This window comes from Sciurus carolinensis, chromosome 4, assembly GCF_902686445.1.
Source record: "Sciurus carolinensis chromosome 4, mSciCar1.2, whole genome shotgun sequence".
Lineage (NCBI taxonomy): Eukaryota > Metazoa > Chordata > Mammalia > Rodentia > Sciuridae > Sciurus > Sciurus carolinensis.
Genome location: NC_062216.1, coordinates 113,451,653 through 113,476,251, shown reverse-complemented (window position 1 = coordinate 113,476,251; position 24,599 = coordinate 113,451,653). Strand labels below are relative to the sequence as shown.

The following is a 24,599-nucleotide window of genomic DNA, read 5'->3' as shown; positions in this document are numbered from 1 at the left end:
AAAATAACAGGAAGACAACAGGAATAAAACCCACATGAATCACTGTGGCATCCAGTTTCTATTCACAAAGAAAAAGCTCCAGTCCATCTTTTAATTTTTTTGAAAAATTCCTGACATTACAGAACTAAACTGAAATGTATTAATAGTCCACTCTTACATTTCCATGACAAACAGAAAAATTCATGAGCCAAAAAAAAAAAAAAAAAAAAAAAAAAAAAAAACAAAAAACAAAAAAAAAAAGGGGGGGGGAGAAGCTTATAAAACTAAATATGGATCTCAGCATTAACAGCTGAACAGAGAAAGGAATTAAAACGCTTTAATTAAAAAATCACGAGTGGATGATAAAGTGTGTAGAAACTGAAAATTTACAAACTATTTAAAACCTGGAATCGCTGACTGTTCAGAAACTACACAGATGGATCATGGGTGGTGGTGAACAGCAGAAAGGGATTATGGATGAATCTGCATTGTTCTAGCTGCTCCCCATGCCACCCGTCTCCGAGGAAAGCCTGTAACATAGAAACAAACAAGAACTCAAAGTTAGTTTTCCCAGTGCCCAGTTGCACCTCAGCTCTAGAACGTTCAGCCTGGCTGATTGAATGAGGAAGAAGCCCATAATCGCACTTCAGTTTCTTGGATTAACCAGAATCATGATTTTTTTTTTTTTTTTTGCCCCTTGGGGGGGGCGGTAAGTATGTGCATACTGGGGATTGAACCCAGAGGCGCTAAACACTGAGCTACATCAGAGTCCCATTTTAAATTTTAAGACAAGGCCTCACTAAGTTGCTTGGGTCTCACTAAATTACTGAGGCTGGCCTCAATCTTGTGATACTCCTGCCTCAGTTTCCTGAGTTGCTGGAATTACAGGTGTGCACCACCACGCTCAGCCCATGACCTTTTTTAAACAACTCAAATCCAAGCTTCTTCAGGCAAACAGAACAGAAACAGAGAATGCTGGTGTTGTTCCTCAAGCTGTTCATCTGAAGATATGCCACCCAACAAAGACTGTTTTTGTAGGATGTGGACACATAGAAGTCATGTTTCTTTATTGCTCATATTATTTTACCTCCTCCCAAACTGCCAAGTGGAATACAGCCATTATCTGAAAGTAACCTCTTTAGGTTACTGCTAAGAGACAGCTTACACTCTTAACAAAACTAAATATGTAAGAGTAAGGGGTTTCAGTTCATAAAATTATTTCATAAAAGATTTTAAATTGACTAGCATTACCTACTGGTGGTGTCTGCTCAAGAAAGTTTGCCAACTCACATCTATAACCCTTCTATAACACCACATACATATCCAAAAGGTGGCCAGAAGGGAAAACTAAAGGTCAGGAAATTATGGAGTCCTTCAACTACACTTTTTTTAAAGTCAGAAATGATCTCTCCACCTCAGCAAGAATATTTAGTTCTTAAAAAGATATAAGGCAAGGTAAACAATAAGCCCTGAATAAAAGGGTTTAGTGGGAACCAAAGGTCCAAGAAAGGAGCTGCTGGGCAGTTTAAATCTCAGACCATTAAAAAAAAAAAAAGTTGCAGCACTCTGGTCCTACAGTAATCAAAGAGAATTGTCCAGAACTTACAACAAGCCCTAGCAGGACTCTGCAGGGATAGGATGTAGGACACAGGAACAGGAGAAAATGAACAAAAAATACATAGGGGACTGGGGATATACCCCAGTGGTAGGGTGGTTGCCCAGCATGCAGATAGTTTGTGGCTCTGGGTTCAATCCCCAGCACTGTAACTACATTAAGAAATCTGGAAGAACCACATGGGGGAGCTCTAAGTTTTTAAAAAATTAACACCATCTTTGAAGGCCCCTTAAACATCTGTATTGCTACACAGAAATCCTTCATATTTATTAGGTTAAAAGGGCCTTCCTATTAAAAAAAAAAAAAAAAAAAAAAAGGGCCAAGCCCCTGTGGGGAGATGGTATAATGGTATAAGCATGGTATGTCCCTAACTACACAGAAGGAACTTAAAAGGCAGAGATGGACCACGTGATGAAAAGAGCAACTAACAAGAAAACTTTCCCCTGGACAATTAAGCACAAGTTTATTCCTCCAAACCTTCATGATGACTTGGGGCATATAATACTAATTCATATTCCTAATCCAGGATAACAGCAGAGAAAAATACTGGAATACTTGTGAGCAGCTAGATATTGTTTTTAAACAATGTCAACAAAAGGTAATGTGGTAAATAGTCATCTGGGAGAAATTTCTACATCGAGTCCTTTTCTCTGATGCCCCAGGGAAGAACATTATACATTCAAAACCCTGGCATGTACTTTGGTTCAATGGAAGAAAATCAGAAGGCTTCTGCCTTTAATAGAGTATTTCCATGTTTTTTGTTTGTATAAGGCAGTGCTGGGAATTGAACTTAGGGTCCAGCACATGCCAAGCAAGCATTCTATCACTGAGCTACCCCCAGCCGATTATTTCAGACCTGTGCACATCCTGGAATAAGGAAATGAGGAAGCAACTAGGTATGCTACTCAGTGGTAGGGTGCAAGCCCTGTGTTCAAATCCAAGCACCGAAAAATAAATGAATAAACTTCAGGGAAGTACAGTGAGTAAGAGAAAAGCACAAGTTGTTAAGTGCTGAATAGTCACTCATAGACCTACAACTCTAAATTCTTAGGGACCTTTTTTTTTGTTACTTCAGAGGACTAATGAGTTACAAATTAGTTGTTTCGCAAGGGTCCTTCAAATCTAAGCTAATACTTTCCTACTTATGATAGTGTTGGGGACAGGAAAGGGCAGGCAGAGAATAAAAGGGTACAGGAGCTTAGACGACTAATTCAAGTTGGTTTCGTATCAGTCAGCATTCTATCAAGGTATGGACAATATCACAGACTGGTTAAGATCTTTCTCATGTCACAGAAAGGGTAATGCTCATTCACAGGAACATAGACAGTAGCTGCCTACAATTGATTTACTCAACCTTGCCATCATTCTGGGTAAAGAAGTGATCTGTATATATTCCTTCAAAAAGAGCCTCACAATTACCACTCACTAGAGGAAATAGCCTTGGACAGGCACCCTTGTTATCTGTTGTTGGCAAGGTATTGGATATAAGAAACTCCACCTTCACTAATGAAGCTCCTTGCTAATTATGATGGACCCTCAGCACCTAAATTGCCACAGGCCCTTTCCTCTTTGTGGCAATATTGTTGAAGATTTACATAATTAACCTGGGACACAAAAGTCCAACGAAGTTAGATAGACTTCCTAGTGGAATAGCCACAAGTTCCCACCCCTTTACACGTCACAGCACACGGTGAACTAAGGTTCTTACTGTGGCAACTTTATTACAGCTAGAAACACAAATTTGGCCAAAGGCCTACTGATAGTTTAACCATTAAATAATTTTTCTTTTAAAAAAAAAAAAAAAAAAAAAAAAGGGTTAACGGAGAAGCCTTTATTCATTAACACAGAGCCTAACACATTATTATATTGCAAGGCAGAATAAAGCTACAAAAAAGGTAACAGAAAGAGCAAAAACTGTGGCTCTAGATAAGGAATTCAACAAGTCAGACTCTGAAACAGGCACTCGGCTGAAATGGCCTAAACCTAAACAAGAGTTACCATTGCCCCCACCCCCACCCAGATACACCCCAAAGTAGTAAAAGGAAAATGGTCACAAGCTCACAATAATTTGGTTCTCACCAATGTTAACAAAAGAAAACAAAATGAACCAATACACACTTGAGGAGGTGCCTCAAGATATGCACTCAGTAGGGGGAGAACCTCTGTTTCTCCCCTTTCAGTTTGTTAGTTACACACGGCACCGCAGAGGTGGTGGTGGTAGCAGCTGAAGCCCCGGTACCCTTAGCAGCAGACACAACATTTAGAGCCAGGAGAGGGATGGGTTTCATGCCAAGCAGACTGGAGACACAAGGGGCGGTCGGAAGAGGGTTGGGGAGGCTGGAGGGTGCGTCGGAGGTCCCCGCTGTGGCGAGCGAGGGGGTGGTGGTGGAGGAGGAAGAAGAAGAAGAAGGGGTGGAGGGTTGAGAGAGGTTGATGCTGAGGTGATCAGGGATCGTGACGGAGGCTGCCTGGGAGGAGGGTTTAGCGTTTTCTAAACTGTAACAGAGGAAAAAAGGAACAAAAAAAAAAGGGTGGGTGGAAGGGAAGACCACAAAAGGGAAAAAGTACAGGACAAAAACCGCTTCAGTTATATCAGTAAGTGTCTTTAGTTGCCATTTAGGAAGATTTATTTTACATCAACTTCTGACAAAGTATCTTAGTCTGTGTCCCACCCTCTAAATATGTGTACTTTGCTACCTTCTATTCCACAATGCTATTTAAAACTGCTTCGGTGACGAAAAAACTAACAGGATGAAAAAAGAATCATACAAAGCACATTATCTTCCAACTATCCTTTATCCAACTCACAAGTAAGAAAGTAATGATTTCAGGTAGGAAATGAAAAAGTATTCAATCTCCATCCAAATAAGAAGTAGTGTTTCAAATACCAATCGAATGTTAATTTCTCCTTCCAAAGGAAAATCATCCATTACTTAACAAAACTCTGAATGTTACACAGAATTTTCTAAATTGTGTGTGTATGTAGTTAACATTATGTTTACATCTCCACCCAAAGAAACCCCATGTATTAGGATGAAAAGGGACAAGGATCCAAAACAGGTCACTGACTATTCAAACTTCAAGAATAGCTTCAAGTAACAGTAATCATCTACATCTCCCAAATGCCTGTATGTGTTTAAAAGCTAGAACTGCAGGTTATTAACTAAAGTTTGGTCAGAAAAGTCTACCCAACAAAAATAACTTCAGGAGCAGGGAGGTTCCTCTTAAGATTCTATTTTATTTACCTTTGTTCAGTGTCAGCTGTAATCCATAAAGGAGGATGACCAAGTAATCAACTAACTACTGAAAGGACTCAGACTGTCACTATGAAACTAAAAACAGGCAAAGCAAAAATGCTCAGAATTCATCAATGATAGCAGAGTAATTCTTCCAAATTTAAAATAAAAATCAGTTGACTTCTGCATTCAAACTGGGCCAAGATGAGAAAATAATAAGTATTGTGCATGTATAGTCTTTGTATTAGTGTTAACTAAAAAGTTCTGACCCAGCAAGTGCAGTGGCATACATCTGTAATCAATCCCAGTAGCTGGGGAGGCTGAGGCAGGAGGATGATGAGTTCCAAACCAGCCTTCAGCAACTTAGCAAGGCCCTAAGCAATATATATAGTAAGACCCTGTTTCAGAATACACTGTAGCCACTGACCTACTACAGGCACCAGGCAAATGGGTCACGCTGAAAAATAGTCATATAAATGAAACTCTCTTGACTACTGTCAAGACAATATTCAGGACAAAACTACCCAAAGCACAAGAAAAAACTTCCCAGACTCTAAAAACATGATTTTTGCCACTTGAAACTCCCCTCAAATACCCACTTAGAAATAAGAAAATCAATCTTTGCCAAAAGCCTCTGTGTAAGTTTTCTACCACTCTAATCTGAACATTAAAGACTTGATGTGCTTGGCAGCTGAAGAAGCAAACAGATCTAGAAGGTCTAGAAGTCTTTTCTACATAATAATTAGTAGTGCCTCAAAAAGAACATAAGGCAAATGTCAGGACCACTACTGAGGAATTTAGATAATGTCTTCAACCAGGAATAGAAAACCATGGTATAAAGACTGGTCAGGCAAGAATACAGACTTCATACTTGTGAATGTCTTTCTCATATATCACATTCAAGAACTCATAAAACTTCCATGCTGAAGAGACCAAATAAGAAGGAGATAGGTAAATAACAAATGGGTAACACTCCCCATAAAAGGAATCCCTAAGCCCTTGGGAAATGAACTAATACTGGTTTTAAAATGTTAGCAAGCCATTAACAATGTGACTTTAGCACATAAGCTAAAAATTGTTTCCTAAGGGAAAGTTCTTTGGACTATTAACAACTGCCCTACAAATGTATGTACTAACATAACCTAGGTATGGAATAAGTGAAATAAAACCTCAGGAGGTCATTAAAGGATGAGAATGGGAAGAATGAGACAGAAAATACACCTGGCATTTCTGCAATATTCCCATACCTATGCTTCCCCTTCCCCAAAAATTCTGAATAATCAAACACTTGTAATTTGAGAAAAATGGATGTTTTAAGAATAAATGGTAATGACTGCCTCCAAGAAAATGCTTTCATGTGCAATACTCCATTATTAAGGGTGTTTTTAAAATTCAATTAAAGGTGCTCTGGATGCCAAGAAATATTGGTCTACGTGATGTGAATAAAAAGAGAACCCTGAGTTTGTGTTCAGTATGCCTGATATTGCCAGAGCGCTGTCATACTGGTGAAGTCATATACTATCTCTTCCAGCCCCAAAGTTATCAAAAGTCAGATGCAACCAATTTATAACACCCCATGCAAATTTACTGCAATATGATTACTTTTTCTACTACACTAAAGATGGAAGAAAGCAGGACTAGATTTTTTAAAAATTCTTTTTTCCATCTCTACCCATTCCCAAAGAATCCTACAATTAATAAAGTACTACAACGTTCCCCAACATACACATTATCTGTGTTGGTATTAAGGTAAAACATGGGGAAATCTTACCTGACGTTGATTAGATACTGAGCCAGGCTAATGCTGGCAGCAGATCCAGTGATGGTAACCTGCCTATCAGTAGACCCTTCCACTGGGTTCGCAATTTTGATCTGCGCCCCAGACATCTGACGGATCTCATTGATTTTGGCGCCTTGACGCCCGATTATGCAGCCAATCAACTTAAGGGGGGGGAAAAAAAAGACAACCAAATTAAGACTTGGATGGCTTAGGGTCTAAGAATTCCATACCATCTCTAAACTTCTACAACTTGAACAGAAGAACACAGTAATGGGAACTATTATCTAGGACCTACACCCTTTCCCATATATATATTTTAATTGTAGATGGACACAATACCTTTATTTTATTTATATATTTTATGTAGTGCTGAGGTTCAAACCCAGTGCCTCACAAATGCTAGGCAAGTGTTCTACCCCTCAGCTACGATCCAAGCACCTCCCATATGTTGTTTTTAAAATTATTTTTTAGTTGTAGATGGACACGACATCTTTTATGTGGTGCTGAGGATCAAACTCAGTGCTTCACATGTGCAAGCACTCTACCACTGAGCTACAGCCCCAGTAACCCGCCCCCCATATTTTCTTTATCAAAAAAAAAATAAAAATAAAAAAATAAAAAATAAAAAAAATTTGATTTTGTAGATACCATTTGTAATGCCGGACCCAACCTTTTGTCTGACCACTATAGGTCAAAGTTATCTGCAAATAGGTATTCCAAACACCATCTATTCATTAATTATTACTTTCCTTAGAGTATTAACTCCAAAAACAACAGATCAGAGCCAAGATGACACTAAAACCTAGTGAGATGGCTAGGAATAAATAAAGGCATCTTCGGTTCTGAATAGGAATGATGCTTAAAATTCATCTGCCATGAGTACCATCTTACTACAATGACAAGAATTCTAAATAATTTTGAAAGCTTGTGCCTTAGGAAAAGAAAAAATAATCTATATTGGGACAGCCAATTCTATAAGCAGTAATATATGACAATGATATATTGTTACTGAACATCGGAACTGTGCTAAAATTGAGAAATTGAATTTAAAATATTTTTATTATTCAAGAGTCACATGGTTAGTAACTACCATGTTAGAAAGCAGATTCAACATTCAAGGATCATTTCACCCAATGTTGTAAGACAAAGGTTGAGATCCCATAAGAAACAAAGGCAAATGGAATTTCAACTGAGACAAAAAATGTTCATTCAGTCTCACAATCTTCCCATGTCAACCAATTTTCTCTATGATGAAGTTTGTACCCAGAATTCTACTTAGTTTAAAAAAATCTTATTTGGGGGCTGGGGATATGGCACAGTGTTAAGAGTGCTTGCCCAGCATGTATGAAGCCCAGGTTTAAATTGATCCCAGTACCAACCACAAAAAATTTAATTTGGTTCTAAAAATTCTCTGGTTTTTCCTAAAGGTTATAAGTATCAGGGTACTTGTATTCTTCCAAATCAATTCCTTTATTTCATCCCATGTAATACAACTAGTACACTTACGTCGTTTGGAATGGTGAGTTCATGAGAAGTAGTCTGAGCAGATGCATCCAAACCTGCTAAAAGACAGAAGAGAGCAAGAAAGTTCAATGCACAGCATTCAGAACCACACTGGTCTGCACATTAAATTAACAGAAAGAAATTAAACTGGAAACCCAGCATTGGCTGTTGGGATTCATCACTAACTTGGAAGCCTCCAAGGAGGAAAGAGGGGGAGAGGGATGTAGAAATAATGCTGGAAAGGTTCTTCTGTACACTCAGAAGAGCTGATTTCATGCCATTTCCTGCAAAGCCCCGCCTATTGGGGTAGGGAGATGGAAGCAAGGGGCAAGGGAGCCTGGTATCCTCAAACAGGACAAAATCTAAACCGAAATCTATACATGAAGTCCTTCTGTATTTCTTCCCCTTTTCTGCTTAGGATTTCCTGATATTGTGTTCACTTTTATCTCACCCAATGCTCACTAATACCAATGCCAATATCATGCCTGTTATTTGGTACCATGGACTTTTGGCACACATGCAGAGTTGCCTTAAATATACCTGTGTGAGCTTAACACCCTATACCTCTATCCTCCTAAGCTAAACTTTAAGGTCAGATACAATAAAATGGCAGTCATGTGACAGGTGTTCATTTCTCCAGATTAACCCCTGTCTTTTGCTCAATTTGTTCTGGCTATTGTTTGGTTTTTCTAAGGAAAAAAGGAAAAAAAAATCCCCATCAGCAAATACCCATACCCATCAATGATGACACCTGGACAGGGCCAGGTCAACTGGCTAATCTTCACAATCCTAGCACTGCTCTCAACTGCATTTTTAGAAGGCAGTTGGCCAGATCCGTCAAGGGACCCTGGGGGGCACCAGGCCCACCCCCTTTGCTCTCTCAGCTTCCTCTCTGCCATGTGCATGTTGCTGGTATGGTTCATGGGTAGTGAAACAAGACTCCCACCAGTTTATTAATATAACAGTAGAATACTACAGATTTTTTTTTTTTAATCATTACCCCAATAGCCTTTCACCTCTGGAGAGCTGGATTCAATGCCTGTTAAGATACAAGTGAAAATGAGTTTGGTGGTCTCATCCTAACCCTATCGGACAAGTTATTCCTTATACAGAAAAAAAAAGCCCAAAAAACAAAAACAAAAACAAAAACAAAAACACTACACAATTTGGCACAAATGGATTGTCTCTACCCAAGTCTGAATAGCTGGTGGAGAGAAAGGGGATGCTGATCAGATCAAGGGGGCAACAGTCATAATGTGTTTTAAGAAATACCAGCCTACCCTTTGCCTGACAAGCATCCCCAAACCTCACCCCCAAACCTTCCAGGACCTTTATTTTTCTTTCAAATAACTCACCCCAAATGAAAACCAAGTTAACAAACACATTACCTCCTTGGGTTTAGCCATAGTAGATAGGCCAAGTTTAAACCAGCAGGATGCTGGGAAATGAAGTTTTAAACAGATGTCAAGCTGAGACCTTGGGACTGGCCTCTGTCTTGCACTACACCTTACAGAAATAAACACTGAGGTTTCCATACCACTGAATCCGGTGTTGCCATGCGTCATAGGAAAATGAGACTGTTGCATTGCCAACTGGTGCAGCTTGGTCAACTGCAGGGAGCAAACAGGAAAGGCTGGCATTAGAAGAGTAACACAGTCAGGGCTCAAGCACATTCACAAGTGAAAATGCAGAGCTCCTGAACCCCCAAGTTGACTCTAGTACTCAACTACAACACAGGGGAATGACTGGGCTTCTAAAACAATCCAGGGACTAGGCAGAATATGAAGGGGAAGAATACAAAGGATATCAGTATAAGAAAATGAATGCATTTTGGGTACGTGAAAAGAAAAGCAACAGTACCCGCCCAACAACCATCCCCTTGTGGGCTACTTAATGAAGGTGTTTGCAGCCATTGCAACAGTTGCCCCAGGGACAAGCAGAGACAGGCTAGATAAACAAACTGTGCAGTGGTGCTAGGGAAAACACACCATGCAGGGATCCACCAGAACTGGGAAGAGGGAAGGAAATGAGGGAGCAGGGAGACTGCATGGAGGAGAGGGCTTTGAGAAGAAACCAAACTGGGTTTAACACCCCTCCCCCCACTTCTACAGCTGTTTTCATCTCCATAAAACCATCCTAGCTCTTGTAAAATAATCCCACTTCAGATCTAATCTAACTCCCTCTCCTAAGGTGTGCCATTAACTAAAAACCAAACTCAACTTTCCAAGTCTAACGCTCAGCACCTGAAAAGGTTATTAAGGATAAAGGAAGAGTGCAAAAGGAAATGCCCTAAAACAAAGTCTTAATATCAGTACTTTAAAACAGGTGTTTTTAGTGGCAAGGAAGGTTCTGAGTTGAATTCCCAAATGTTCAGCTTCCTATCCTCCCCTGTTAAGTCCCTCCACCTGCCCCCACGTATGTTTTTTAAGTTGTCACCTCAGATGAAGGAGTACCCAACAGCAAACCTTCCTCCCACTCCTCCCACGGAAAGGAGAATGCTATTCAAGGAAGCACAGTCCACTGTCAATTTAAATAAAAATGACAGTACACCATGGAACATTTCACTTTTAGAGTAACTGGAAACACAGGGGAAAAGAAGCTAACAATCTATTGGAGAATAATTTCCAGGAGTTAAATATCAAAAGGCAAACAAGAGTCTACTATTTCCTGGTTATTTTTATTTAAGAGCCAAAACGTGGTTCACCGTGTGAGGGTAACAATACTACAAATGTTTAAAAACCCAACTCACTTCGGGATACTTGGGAGAAAGGAGTCACAGACAATTTTGGATGGGAGAAGGAGCTTTTCAGAAAAAGAAGTGAAAACAAAACTTACATCTGGCTGTGGAATGGCATACTGTCCTTGAATGGTATAGGCCTACAAAAGGAGGAAAACAGTTCCTATTAAAAACCAATCACGGACAGCCACCCAGTGCAGGGGATCAGGGTACAGATTTCAACTAGCAGGAAGCCAGAACTGAACTAGACAATGGGGAGGTCAGGCACTGAGGCAATAGATGGAATCTCACAAATGCAGTCAGACCTGAGCTGACCATCTTTGAACCCTAAAATGAATTACTTTATTTCAGGGATCCTATAGAAGCAGCCAAGTTCCCTGTAATCAAGGCAATATATATATACATATCTGCTTTTTAATTAAAATGTGGGAAGTGCAATTAAGCAATGCCTAGACTGACCAAGCCCCTGCTTCTTCCCTGTATACAAGATAGCATAGAAGGAAAATGGTCTCTTCCATTACAAACCCAGCCCTCTACCGATTGTGGTGCCGTGAATAATTTATAGCTAAACAAACCTACGTGACATGTTTTCAAACATTTCCCTAACTTATTTTTCTCTACATCTGCCTAAAAACCTTACATACACTGGAAGTTGGTTGGGTCGCTAACACCATGGAGTTGAAGAAAGAACACAAAAACCGCTGTGCTCCAAGTCCTACCTTTTCCCACCTCCCCTCCATAAAAAGCACTTGCAGCTCCCACTACGCCCTCCTCCCACCACACAGTAACCTCCCAAAAAGGGAGCTGGGTCTTGGGGCAATGGGGGTGGGAGGCAAGGAGGAAAAGGGAAAAGGGAGGGAAGGAGGGGAAGGAAGAAATGGCTGGTTAACAGGATGTGAAGCTTCTCACATCACCGTGGCTAGTACCCCAAAAGTGCACCCAGGAAGGGGTGGGAGAAAGGTGAAAATGGGGCGGGAGGAATAGGAGAGGGAGAAAAGGGGTTGAACCAAAAATAAAAAAATAAAAAATAAAAAAAAAAGAAGAGTTGGTGTTACCATCTGGTGGGCTACGCGGCCTGTGTGAAATGAGGTGGGGGGGTCAGTCCAGGTCCCCGTGGACAGGTGGTGTCCACAGCACAAAAATCACCAGCGCCACTGGCCCCCCGTGTGTTGGCAGTCTCGGCTGAGGCGGAAGGATTGAGTGAGCCTTGGAGACTGAACATCCCCTCTCACCTCTAGAGGTGGTCCCTCCAGGTCAGGGTTGAGGCACATGGACGGGGTGGTGTGGGGAAAGCTCGCACTGTCGCTGCCTGTGCTGTACCTGTCCTGTGGATAAATAGAGGATTTCAGTCTCCAGGGCTGTCAATCCGGCACCTTGTCACCAGCATGAAATTCACACAAAAAAAAGTTGTTTATTTTTTTCCTTTTTCCTTTAAAAAGGCGCTCACAACACAAATTTGAAACGAGCTGTAATCAGTGAATTAAAAAAAAATGTTACCTAGTGGCAGATTTCACAATGCACAATTGGGCTATTTTCAATAAGAATGAAGGGGTGGGACAACAGAGCTGATGCCAGCTCCTGGTCAATATGGGATTAAATAGAACCCCTACAGAGCCCACTTTGCCACAAGGGAACAAAAGACAGGTCCATCTGTGGACACTGTTATGAACTGGTCCATTTTAAAAAGGCCCATGGGAATGACCCATGACAGGGCAACTTATTGAAAGAAGCTGCAAGCTTTTTAGAGGGTAGTCAATTGAATAAAGGGAAGGGAGGGAAGAAGGGAGGAAGGGAGAATAGGAAAGTCAAGAGGTATGAAGGGGGTAAGAGGGACAGGAGAGAAGGGAAAAAAGGGTAGTTTTGAGAGGACTGCTGCCACACAGCATGGGACTCCTTATAATTCCAAATGGGAGTGGGAGAATCCAGAAGAACAGGAACCTGGAGCTCTAGGGAGAAGGGAAAACTCTTAAGGCTAACCCTCCTGTCTACACTGACTCTAAGCCTTTGCTTATTCTGCCCAACAATCCAGACTAACAGTCCTTTGACTAATCCAGTTTATACAAGAGCAGTGCTAAAGGTACTCATGAGATAAACTCCAAGTCTACACTCTCCCCTCCAAATGACTTCCAGTTCAAATACAGGTAAGATGGACTTACTTAAAGATGCTTATTAACAGGCCAGTCCCAAGTGGGGAAAGGCACTTTGCTCACACAGTTACCAAAATGAACACCATTATTTCAATCTTAATCCCAGTATTTTCTGGCCTAGCAATTCCTCAAACACTAACAAAAGCATAAAACTACCATGGTGTTTATCAATGCTCTTGTCATACACATATAACTTTGGAATAAACCACATGTCAAAGATGAAGAGTTTAGATCGGTAAGGAAGGAGTAGAGAGAGGCCCAAGGGGTGCTTTGGTGTTCTTGCTCTAACACCAAAGGTCACAGCACCACCACCCAACATGCTCTCCCCCTCCTATTCTTGCACACTGAACTCTTACCCCAGCTGATTTCAATTATGCCACGTGGGTTCAAACCAATATTTACGAGGTTAAGAGCCTAGGATATTGACAATACACTGGAGTTTGGAGGTGAAGGGGTAGGAGCAGGGGAGGTGAGGTGGAGGGAAGGGGAAGTTTGTAGGGCACTCAAGTTCAGGAGTCCCCAATTGAGACCAGCATCCAGAACTCTCCTTCAGAGGTCCAACTCTTTTCTACCTTTACTCAGACCTCTAAAGATCACCCCGCACATATAAAAGCATGGATGGGTAAGGGTAGAGAGTGAGTAGTGGAGCACAGAGGCAATTCAACTCTCCTAACCCATCCCACATTAAATTACCAAATAAATTTACCTCTTCCGAGTGCCTACAAAACTTCCTTTGCCTGCTAAAAATTAAATAGGGCTTGGCATTCAAGGCTTTTTTCCAGTACAAAAATAAAACTAAAAGCACGTCAAACTATGGCCAGAGTACAGGTATTGGCAAGCATGCAGAGTGGCTTGGTGTGCTGCTGGCGTAGTTGACATTTCAAATAATTATCTGTTAATTCTAGTCAACCAATAAGAATTGTCTTACCTGACCACCTGCAAAGATGACTGGAGAACTTGACGGCTTGGGCCGGTACGGGATGGTCACGCCCTTCGGGGGGGACTGGGAGAGAGTCAGAGGGGAAAAAAACAAAAAGAGATAAGGTTTCAAAGCTGCTTCAGCTGTGTGGCTTTAGCACACACAGTTCAGTTAAAAACTATTATTTCCATCCCCTTACATATCAAGTTATTTCTTGTTAGATCTAATCTCAAATATGCAATTATATGCTTTAAAGCAGTATGGGCATTCATGGACTACTCCTAGCTGACACTGATTATCAAGGAAGATGCCCTTAAAAATAATTTTAGGCACTATTTTCCATGTTTTTAAATAAATTTAATGTACAAAAAAATCACTATGTATACATTTTAGATAATTTTTAGGACTTCCTATTTTAATCTAAAGAAAAATAAAGCCAAAGTTGGAAATAAAGCACCCAAATGATATGATTAGGATAATACAGACAGAACATTGTTCAGAATCCCAATTAAAATTTTAACTCTACTTGGAAATAACACTTTCTGATAAGTATGGGACCAATTCCATATAACTCTTTTTAAAAGGTTTAATGTTCCCATAGTTTTGCTCTTTAACAGAATAGTTTACTAGGACTCATAAGTCTTTCAAAAAAACTACCACCACAAATTCATCATTCTATTCTATATTCACTACCATTTAGAATATATCCTGCTTAAAAGCCAGAAAATTAAAGAATATGCCAAAGTTCCATGTTACCAAAGGACAGCATTCCAAAAGGTAATTTAACTTAGCTTCTCAGGAACTCAAATGCATCTTTTGCACACTCAGTTCAAGCAGGAAATCTTCCTATCTTACCCTATAACTGTGCTAAAACTGTCTTGAACCAAAAGATCACTGCTGCTTAGCAGTTTCTATTTCTGTTCACAGACCATAAGAAAAGTCAAAGCTGGGGGAAGGAAAATATGAACTCAGGGAACCTTTGTACCCACCCCCATTAAGGCTCCTAACAGCTTCACCTAATTCTAGTCTTACTAAATATAGATCAGTTTCTGTCCCCAGAATCGCCCTTCCCCCACTCTCAGCATGAGCCTGAGGGCTTACCTCCAACATGACCACGCAGATCTGTTTGACACACTCAATGATGGATTGCGGAATGCCAGCAATAGTGATGGCCCGCTCAGTTGAATTGGGGAGCATATCCCCTGCCACCTGGACTTGAGCCCCTGTACTCTTTGGGTTAAAAAGAAATTGAAAATCAGAAAAAAAAAATTTTATTCTTTCAAATACTCCCAGTATTAATTTTAGAATCTAAAGCTCAGTGGATACTTATCCCGTCTATCTCCCCTTTTCTTTGTCCCTTCCCACTCCTCCCTTTTTCCAAATAGTACTGTTTAATGGGAGTTAAAAATAAAATAGCCTGTAAGAGATAAGAATAAGCATGAACAACAGCCTAAATTTAACCTGCTCTCAAGAAAAAGGTCCTTCTAAACAGTTTCCTCTCAGCTTTTGTGGACCAAACAAAACCCCAATTATCATCCACCTTTCATTCTCTTATTGAACATTCTACACACCAGTTACATTCCAGGGGCTTATGATACATTAACACAAACACGCACAGTGTCTTTGTTCTCACAGCATTTACAAAAAGCTCTCCAACTTAAGTTTTATCTAGGAACCATTCAAATTTCTTTCCAACACCAAATTCAGTAACCCCTAGATACAACTAAAAGCTTCCAAAACCCAATTTAACTTCATTATTAAAAAGTGATCAGGGGGCTGGGTTGTGGTTCAGTGGGAGAGCACTTGCTCAGCATGTGTGAGGCACTGGGTTCAATTCTCAGCACCACACATAAATAAAGGTCCATCAACAAGCAACTAAAAAATGTTTAAAAAAAAAAAAAAAGTGATCAGGATTACAACTATATCAAGATATAGTCCCCATTTCCCCTTGAGGCTTGGAACTCTGACCAAGAAAAACACTGCTACTATTACACATCAAAACATAACTGTTTTAAAGATGAGAAAGTATATACAGCCTCATGGAAAATTGTCAAATTGTGCACATTTGCTAACAAAATGGAAACTACATGCAATGATCGAAAATTCTGGTTAACTTTCTCATATTCTGACTTATTACTAAAACAACACATGAATCCCAGTGCATGGCGACACATGCCTCTAATCACAGCTTCTTAGGAGATTAAAGCAAAAGGATCAATCAAGGCCATCCTCAGAAATTTAGTAAAACTGTCTTAAAAAAAGTTAGTGGGAAAGCTGGGTGTGGTGGCACATGCCTGTAATCTGTAGCTTGGGAGGTGGAGGCAGGAGAATTGTTAGTTCAAAGTCAGTCTCAACAATTTAGAGACCCTGTCTCCAAATAAAATATAAAAAGCTGGGGAATGTGACTCAGTAGTGAAGTTCACCTGTGTTCAATCCCAGGTACCAAAAAAAAAAAAAAAAAAAAGTTACTGGGAATGTAGCTCAGTGGGAGAGTGCCCCTGGGTTTAATTCCCAGTATTAAAAAAAATTACAAAGGCCAGTCTGAACAATCTGACAAAAGTCTGTCTCAAAATAAAAATATGCCAGGCATAGTGGCACACACCTGTAATGTCAATATCTCAGGAGGATAAGAGAAGATTCCAAGTGGGAGGCCAGTCTAAGGATTTAACAAGCCCTAAGGAACCTAGCAAGATCTGTCTCAAAAAAAACAAAAAATATGGGCTAGGGATGAAACTCAGTGCCCCTGGGTTAAATTTCCAGTGGCAAAAATATAAATAAAATAAAAAATGATATACAGCCTGGAGGTGTAGCTCAGTGGTAGAGTATCTCTGGGTTTAATCCCCAGTACCACAGGGAAAAACGGAAAGAGAAAGGGCTGGAGATGTAGCTCAATGTGAAAGCAAGCACTTGGGGAGCATACATGAGCTCCTCGGTTCAATTTCTAGAACCACAAAAATAATGTTATAAAATCTATGAATTGTGTAAAAAATGAAAAAAAATTACATATTATTTTTATTCCCAGTTCAATCATTGTAGTCCTCTAGTACCATTATTTTAGCCAGTATTCATCAAATACTAACATTTCCTAGTTAAAAAAAGAGTTAACAGAGCTACATTTGAAAGTTAACATTTCAGTATAGAATCACCAACCTCTCGTATTTCCTTAATCTTGCAACCACCTTTTCCAATGAGAGAGCCACACTGACTAGCAGGGACCACCAGCCTCAGAGTGACCGGGGGTCTACTGGCAGCTGTGCTATTGGTCATAGAGCTGCTGATGTCCTACAAAAAGAAGAAAACTGGTCAGAATATTAAAAGATATACATTTTAGAAGATCCCTAATAACCCATAACTTCTAAGAAAACCACTTTAGTGTATATGTGTGTGTGTGTGTGTGTGTGTGTGTGTGTGTGAGAGAGAGCGAGAGAGAGAGAACACACTGGGTGTTGAACCAATGGGCACTACTGGAAAACATCCCCAGCCTTTTCTTTTTTTTTTTCTTTGAGAAAGTTGATCAGGCTGGTCTCAAACTTGCAATCCTCCTGAGTCCTTGGGATTACAACCATTTGGCACCACACCTGGCAAGAACCATTTATTCTTACATGGACATGTCATGCCATAACCATCCTCAAAAAGGTTCAAATTCCATGACTCACACCAAAGTAAATGAAGATTACAACTTCTACAAACTTCCTCAGAAGTAGCCATAATTTTCCTTCACCCTCAGAGAGTATTCTCAGTAGGGAAAAAAAAGCAACTGTTTTATAAATTGGAGCTAACTTAGCAACTGGAACAGAATGTTGGGGTCAAAATTAAATATTAAGAGATGAAACAATGTAACCCAACCCAAAACAAATTTGTCCCCTTGGAAAACTAAAAATATTACATATAAAGTCAGAAAACTAGAAAAGATTTAAATAGCACATTCTACAGTATAGTTTTCATTACAGCTGGGTGCAGCAGTACGCACCTGTAATTCCAGTGGCTCAGGAGGCTGAGGCAGGAGGATAGTAAGTTCAAAGCCAGCCTCAGCAATAGAGGGTCACTAAACAACTCAGTGAGACCCTGTCTCTAAATAAAATACAAAATAGGGCTGCAGATGTGGCTCAGTGGTCGAGTGCACAGGAGTTCAATCTCTAGTAACCCCCTCCCCCAAAGTACCATTACACAGATGATGAAACAGGCTCAGAGTACTTGCTCTGATCTCATCTAAAAAGCTCTGAAATATAAAGAATATTACTAGAGCTTTGGAGTACAGCTCAGTGATACAACATAGGCTTAGCATGCATACGACCCTGGGTTCAATCTCAGCACCAAAAACAAACCTGTAGTGGCTCAAAGCCTATGGTCTTTTCCACAATTCCCACATCCAAAAGTCATGGTTTTAACCTAGTTAAGTTTGGCCTTCTGAAGATTAAGTGGTTTAAATGTCACTTCTCAGACTAATCTCTATGTAGTAGTAAGACCCTGAAAATGCTTAAGCATAAACCCCTGAAGTCAGGGATATGTTTCTTATGTGGTTAAAGAATGAAGAGTATGCCAAGCATTGAGTACATGCCTGTACTCCCATCAACTAGAGACCGAGGCAGGGGAATCCCAAGTTTGAGGCCAACCTTGGCAACTTAGTGAGGCCTTAAGCAACTTAGCAACACTGTCTCAAAAATAAAAAGGGCATATAGCGCGCCTCATAGAGTGCCTGCCTCTCATGCTGGAGGCCCAGGTTCGAGTCCCCAGCACTGTGGGATTGTGGAAATAACAAACAAACGAAAAATAAAAGGGGATGGGAATGTGGCTCTGTGGTTAAGCACCCTCATTTCAAACCCTATACAAAAAATAAAGTTACCTAAGTTTTTTGAAAAAACAAGTTCTGAACAGGGTCATAATAGTCAAAAGGTAACATTTTTAAGGCTGAGGATATAACTCAGTGGTATAGCAATTGCCTAGCATGCAGAAGACTATGGGTTTGATTCCCTGTGGCGCGCGCGCGCACACACACACACACACACACACACACACACAAAGATAACATTTCTAATGTGGGCAAGGATAGGATTTCAGGCACCATTAAGTACCAACCACCAACCAAGCAGCACTTTTCTGTGGTATCAATTGCACAATTAGCAGCATTACTGCAGTAGGCAAAGGGGGGCAGGGAGAGCTGAACACATGACCTAGGACAATGGTGGCTCGGCCTCTGAAGATTGAGAGTTAAAACAACAACTCCCTTCTACCAAAACCTCTGGTATGGTTATTTTGTTTATGATTACCTAGGGATCACCCTCCAAGTACAACTTTTAACTTTTTTATCCATGTCTATACACTTTTTTAATATAGCAGCATCCAGATTGGAAGATATCTGCATTCAGTGATATATATTTTGTTAGAGCTCCTAACAAAAGTACATTAATCTAGTTCACTCAACTTAAGGCAACAATATACCTTTAAAGCTTAGCAAGAAACGTAAAACGGGTTGGGGATATAGTTCAGTGGTACAGCACCTAATTAACATGCTTGAGGCTCTGTGTTTTGAGTCCCAGCACCACCTTTTTTTTTTTTTTTTTTTTTTTTTTGGTGGGTATAGTGGTACACACATGTAGTCCCAGCTACTGGGGAATCTTAGATAGGTGGATAGCTTCAACCCAGGATTTCAAAAACAGCCTGGGCAACATAGCGAGATCCTGTCTCAAACAAAAGAATCATGAGGTGGGGAAGAAAAACAACGAACCTCTTCCAGTTTGTCAATGATCATAGCAAAGGCTTTGAAGATGGCATTAGTGGGTCCAGCCAAAGTGATAATTCTCTCAGGACAATTCCCTTCTGAGATGTTGATACGTGCACCACTCTGAATAAGAGAAACAAAAGTAGTTTAAAGAGACAAAAAAAAAAAAAAAAAAACAGAACATACAGGACATATATAGCCTATTCTAAACATGGTAAGAAGCTGCCTACACTTGGGGGAAAAATAATTGAACACTGTCCCATATTTGTCCACAAACGAAGCCTATACCAACTGTTTAAGTCTTGAATAAATTGTAAGACTTCTCAGAAAAGTATACACACCTGCATATATCTGTCATTACAAATTACTGAGCCAGAAGTAGGGATGGAGCTTAGTGGTACAGCACTTGTCTTAACACTGGTGAAGCCCTGGGTTCAATCCTCAACACCAAAAAACAAACACCCATAGCTTTCCCTACAAAGATCTTCCCCCTCTCATCTTTTAAACAGAACTTTCAGTTTTTCTGAAAGATTTTTACTTCCAAAGGCTGACAACTCAAAAGCCCCTCATAACTTACCTCCTCGCGCATCTTCTTAACTGATTCTCCTTTCTGCAAGAGGAAAAGTCAATAATGAGCTCCAACTGCTATTTCAACCCAGACTGACTAAACAGTAATTAAAGTTGAAGTGAAATTGTCTTACCTTTCCGATGATACTGCCAACTTCCTGCAATGGAAAAAACTAGTATAAATAAGAGGAAATCCAAAAGTGTTCATTATTATGAAAAATAAATTCTAAATATCCAGCTGGTCAACTGTATCTATTGTAATTACTACTACTCCAAAGAAATGGAGAGAGCTGGGCATGGTAGCACACGCCTATAATACCAGCAACACAGGAGGATGAGGAAGAACGATCACAAGTTTGAGGCCAGCCTCAGATGGAGAACTTGTCAAATATAAGTATTAAACAGGACTAGGGATGTAGTTCAGTGGCAAAGTGCCCCTGGGTTCAATCCCCTGTTAAACAACCCCCATCCCGCCAAAAAAAGGAGAGATTTTAAGATTTATTGAGGGGTGGAGAGGCAAAGGTTTGTTGTTCTATCATAATTTAAGAGTGACGTTATCAATGAATTTCAAAGGAATAACCACATGGCAATGACTAAAGACATTTGTGTTTAATACAAATTATCTTTTATAAAATTAAACATGTTACCCACCTCCTTAAATTCCCTAAAATTATGTGTGAAATCTACTACAACCTATAGCAACATCCATTAGAAAAATCTTACTATTCAAATATGAGATAGTCTTTGGCTCTAACCTCTAGTTAAGCATTTCCTGCTCAGTGGAGCTTCCTAGTCAAATCTGTCCACTTTCCCACTATAGTCACATCTATTCCATTAGAGAAGAGTACTAAAGCCAGATGCCCCACAGTGCTAATCTGATGAGCTCCAAGATGCATGTCTGTTCTTCCTGGCCCCTCCCACAGCAGTTACTATGACCCAATTTCCCAAGCTGGTGCATACCTTTCCATGCATAAGTAGCCGAATGGTGAGAGTGACATTTAATCCACCTTCAATCACACCGGTGTCCATGTCGAGCAGTGTTATGGGGAGCTGGACTTTGAGTGGTCAAGTCTTTGGTCACTGGTTGGGGTGAAAGCCAAAAACTGAAATGCAAACCAAAATCAGAGGAAGAAAACAATAGAGAAAATATTTAAGTTACTTCTGCCATTATTAATGTTTCCTAAATGATTCTTTTCCTTAAATAATAGCCTATCCAATTTATATACACACCCAGCAAAACTGCTTAATATTTACAACTCTGGTTCTGTTACAGAATATAGAAGGCAACTTTCCAATTTGCTCTCATAAATGATAGGTTTTCCGCTGACTCTCAGGATGAAGAAGGCTCCTTCCACTGGCAGTGGTTCTAAGGGAATTGCTGAACTTGCACCCAGTTGTCCTTCAACAAAGTAAGCTTCAAAAGGACTCAAACACCCGGGAAAACCCCAAACTAACCAACCTACAGTAAGGGTAAATGACATTTCGCTCCCTGTGGGGTAGGTAACAATTGGAACTAATGGCTAGAGAACACATGTAAATTTTCTTCGTGGTATCAATTTCTAGATAAAGAAATTGAGATGTATCCCTCATTACAAATTTGAAATGTTGATGACATCAAATAATTTTTAAGATTATGCCAACAACCAAACTGAAAGAGGCATTTATCTGAGATGCTGCCATGAAAGCAGGAGTTCCACATTCCCCTTTGGAATATGGCTCCATACATCTAGTAAAATTAAGTCCTTTTCTTTTTCTTTTCCCTTATCTAACTTGTTCTGTTTGTATAAAACCTTTATACCACTCAGTTTTTAATTCATGTCTAGTAAATCTTAAATTTCTTTCCCAAGACAATTTAAAAGTAATACACCTAAAAACTCATTCTGTAATTGTTTCAAGCAACTACACACTAATGTGCCTTTCCTATCCAGGATGTTCCCTTCCCCTGCGCTCCCCCCCCTCCTCTGAAACAAAGCTCTTAACATTTCTCCTTGGAAATAACTAGTGATATGTAGAAAAAATTTGGTTGTGGGTATGTTTGCCTTCAATACTTCTTTAGGACTAATTTTAAAAGTGTCTCTCACAAGTTCTATTAAATTTCTTTAATGACATAATTAAGAATCCATCCCTTCAAAATTCCTCCTATGGTTAGTTTGCTCCCTTCACTCAATCAAACACCCTTTAACTTCGCTGTAACAAAGGCCATACCCTAAGTACTTTTAAAAGCATTGTAGCGATCACCACACCATTCTGTATGTGGCAAATCGTCCCCTGGCTACTTCAGAATGTAAGTGATTATATAAGTGCATCTCCAAAGCACATTATTTTCCTATTTTCAGAATATAGCCAATTGCTGCCCAAATCCCCCAAGTCAATACTTTGCACTCATGGAAAAACAGGGCTTGGTAGAGTTGAGTCAATCAAAATGATTCTCTTTTAAATACAAAATGGTAAAAATCTTAATTTCTTATTTCAGCTCAGATGTAATAGGAAGTACTTTACAAATACCACAATAATCCATAATCGCAAGGACAAGAAAATGAAACATTTGAAGTTAATTCTTGAGGTGAAGCACAAATATGCATTTTTAACTCCAAACCATTAAAGCAATCCAAGAAATCTGTCATACTTCTCTCATGTCAGTATAAGTGTACCCCATCCCAGGAATCCAGCTGTTAATCATGCAGTCAATTACCCCTCTATAAATAGCTCGGTCTGGGTTTATATCGGCAGGCATTTTGTAATTTCAAAATTCGTTACCCTGAGAGAACGTCCTGAATAACTCGGTTACTGGGAGCCCGCCTACCCTTTCTTTAACTCCGCAGCCCCCCTCCCCTCGGTCATCCAAGCATTTTCCACTTAACCCCCCCTTCCCTCAATTAGAAAAGAGAGGGGAAAAAAATAAACGGTTCGGTCAGGGGGGGGCGCTGCGATCCAGGGGGAGGGGCCGGACTAGTAGCGCCTCCTCGTGTGGCTGCGCCAGCGCCTGACCCCCGCGGGGAGCCGCGCTCACCCGCACGGCCAGCAAGCCGGCCATCGCCTCCCCCACCCCCCTCAACCAACAAATCCACCGCCGCCCCCCCTACCGCGCGCGCGCCCTCCTTGACTCCTGCGCAGCCGCCACCGGGAAAAGGCGGGGGGGAGGGGGGGAGGCCTTGCGCGAGGCCTACTAGGCCGCGCCAGAACCAGGGCCTCGCGTGAATGGCCGGCCTGAGAGACTGAGGTGGTAGGCGCTCACGCGGGACTACGAGAGACCGGGGCTCGTAACTAGGACCGGAGCCCTCTAAGAAAGATGGCATGAGTGGAAACAGGAGCTACAGACGGGGGCGGAGGGGAAATTTTTAAGCTTACCTGCAGGCGCGAGACGACTGAGGGGAAAAGGGGAGCGGGCGGGAAGGGGAAGGGCGGGAGGCCGGGGGCGGAACAATAGGGGCGGGCGGGAAGGCGAGGGGGGCCCCGCGGGCGGGCGGAGGAGGAAGGGGGGGGTGGAGGAGGAGGAGGAGGAAGGGGGAAAGAGACCCCGGGGCGGGTGGAGGGCGGCGGAGGGCGGGCGGGCGGGCGGAGGGCGGGCGGGCGGGAGAGGGCGCAGGCTGCGGCTGCTCCGGCTGCTGCCTCTGCTGGTCTGGGAGGGGGACGGGGCGGAGCGGCCCGCTTTCAACCCCGCGCACCCTTCGACCCCGGAAGCGCTAACCGCCCCGGGGGCCGGCGAGGCGACTGCGTCGTCCAGACTTTCCCCACACAATGCTAACGGCCTCCAAAGAGCCTAGAGCGGCTCCTTGAATCGAGTCGGCACCAACGAGACGACCAGTAGCGAACGGCAAGATGTGCGATAGATCGGCAGTGTAGGGGTGCAGGGGAAACTAGTGTCACCTAGCGGACTAACTGGAAAGTTCGGGTGTAGTGCCGAAAGAGGTGGCAGTCGCCTTGGATCAAGTGAAGAGGATGAAGGAATAGGTGGAGAGAATATGAGAAGAGACAAGGAAAACCCAGTAGTCTGTACTGATACAAAAAAGTAAAATAAAAAATAAATAAAAGTAAAAAGCCTAATTCGCCACACTGAAGGCGATTATTACACTAACTCCTTACTCTGAAACTGGTAACTAAAAGAAGCATTTACCATCCGTTTTTAGAAAGAACTATAGTTTACTAGTAATTGATATGGGAAAGCCTGATTTTATAAAGAATCCCATCCAATAAATGTACAAGAAATGGAAGAGTTAGGAATCACCATTCCGCAACCCAGAATAATTCTGTCAAAATTTTAAGAGAAACGTTGTTAGAGAACATGTCAACTGTCACCACACAGATTATTTGCAAATTGCACAGTACGAAAAGTAATTTTGAAGGAAATATCTGGCAGTCACAACACACAAGTAAATGCTCACACTTTACATCACTAG

General features: G+C 41.1%; 1 protein-coding gene across 12 annotated transcripts; it reads right to left on the bottom strand.

The window, feature by feature from the left end:
* Positions 1–300: 300 nt before the first annotated feature.
* Pcbp2 (poly(rC) binding protein 2) lies at positions 301–23,714 on the bottom strand. 12 transcript variants are annotated; one of them, XM_047548398.1, is made up of 15 exons: positions 23,551–23,714; positions 21,163–21,305; positions 20,337–20,360; positions 20,213–20,245; positions 19,642–19,758; positions 17,067–17,198; positions 15,018–15,146; positions 13,926–14,012; positions 12,083–12,175; positions 10,949–10,990; positions 9,651–9,723; positions 9,114–9,152; positions 8,117–8,172; positions 6,602–6,771; positions 301–509 (listed from the first exon to the last, which is right to left on the bottom strand). In XM_047548398.1, the coding sequence occupies exons 2-15, from the start codon at positions 21,229–21,231 to the stop codon at positions 473–475; spliced, it is 1,101 nt and encodes a 366-aa protein (XP_047404354.1). In that variant the 5' UTR covers positions 21,232–21,305; positions 23,551–23,714; the 3' UTR covers positions 301–472. The 12 variants fall into 12 exon arrangements, with proteins under 12 accessions (XP_047404354.1, XP_047404355.1, XP_047404358.1 ...); XM_047548399.1 differs by having other exon boundaries at positions 8,117–8,169; XM_047548402.1 differs by having other exon boundaries at positions 8,117–8,169; positions 13,926–14,000.
* Between the last annotated feature and the right edge of the window lie 885 nt (positions 23,715–24,599).